Raw genomic sequence first — 683 nt, 5'->3', positions numbered from 1 at the left:
TCAAAAGAGACTTTTGAAAAATCGAAATTAGATCATCCTTCTTTTTTTCATGTGTGCCCACCTGTTTGGAGGAGGGTCCCACACTTTAATTCTTCTTCAGACACGACTCCCCAAAACCTAAGTTCTAGGTGGCGTCATGGTTTTCAGCACGACGCTGAATCAACTAGGTTTGAATTTTGCCCTTCTTGAGTCTGGTGACCCGGCGGGGGTGGGGGGTGTCCGTTCCGACTTTTTTCTTTCTTTTCGCAGCACTTCGGGTCTTGACTATCTGAACCCTCCTTCCAAACGATGTCAAAGGACATCACGAAATGGGCGGGACGTGTCCCCCAAGTGCCTCAGACACGGGATGCCCGGCGGGTCACCGGCAGAACGTTCTTCCTGGATGCCTCCGGCCGAGGCCTGCAGGCCTTCCCGCCGGAGGTCCTGGCCTTGCGGGAGCTGGAAGAAGTGCACTTGGAGAACAACCGGATCCAGGAAATCCCCGGGGACATCCGGCAGCTCCGGCGCCTCAGGGTCCTGTACCTGGACGGAAACCGCCTGCAGCGCCTGTGCCCGGAACTGGGCGCCCTGGAGGGCCTGGAGGGCCTGGACCTGAGCCGCAACCCGCTGCCGCCGGCCTCCCTGGCCGTGCTGGGCGGCCTGTGCGCCCTGCGCCAGCTGCGGCTGGGCCAGCTGGGGCTGGA

General features: G+C 60.2%; 1 protein-coding gene across 1 annotated transcript in view; it reads left to right on the top strand.

The window, feature by feature from the left end:
* Positions 1-288: 288 nt before the first annotated feature.
* Positions 289-683, top strand: part of LRRIQ4 (leucine rich repeats and IQ motif containing 4) — a 13098-nt gene continuing 12703 nt past the window's right edge. Inside the window, exon 1 of the mRNA XM_021709932.1 lies at positions 289-667. Within this exon, the coding sequence (XP_021565607.1) occupies positions 289-667 (379 nt within the window). The remainder of the gene's footprint in view (positions 668-683) is intronic.

The sequence above is a fragment of the Carlito syrichta genome, unplaced genomic scaffold (genome assembly GCF_000164805.1).
Source record: "Carlito syrichta isolate Samal-C Ts95f unplaced genomic scaffold, Tarsius_syrichta-2.0.1 Scaffold287742, whole genome shotgun sequence".
Classification (NCBI taxonomy): Eukaryota; Metazoa; Chordata; class Mammalia; order Primates; family Tarsiidae; genus Carlito; species Carlito syrichta.
The sequence above is the reverse complement of the archived record's forward strand: the minus strand, read 5'-3'. Positions and strand labels throughout refer to the sequence as shown.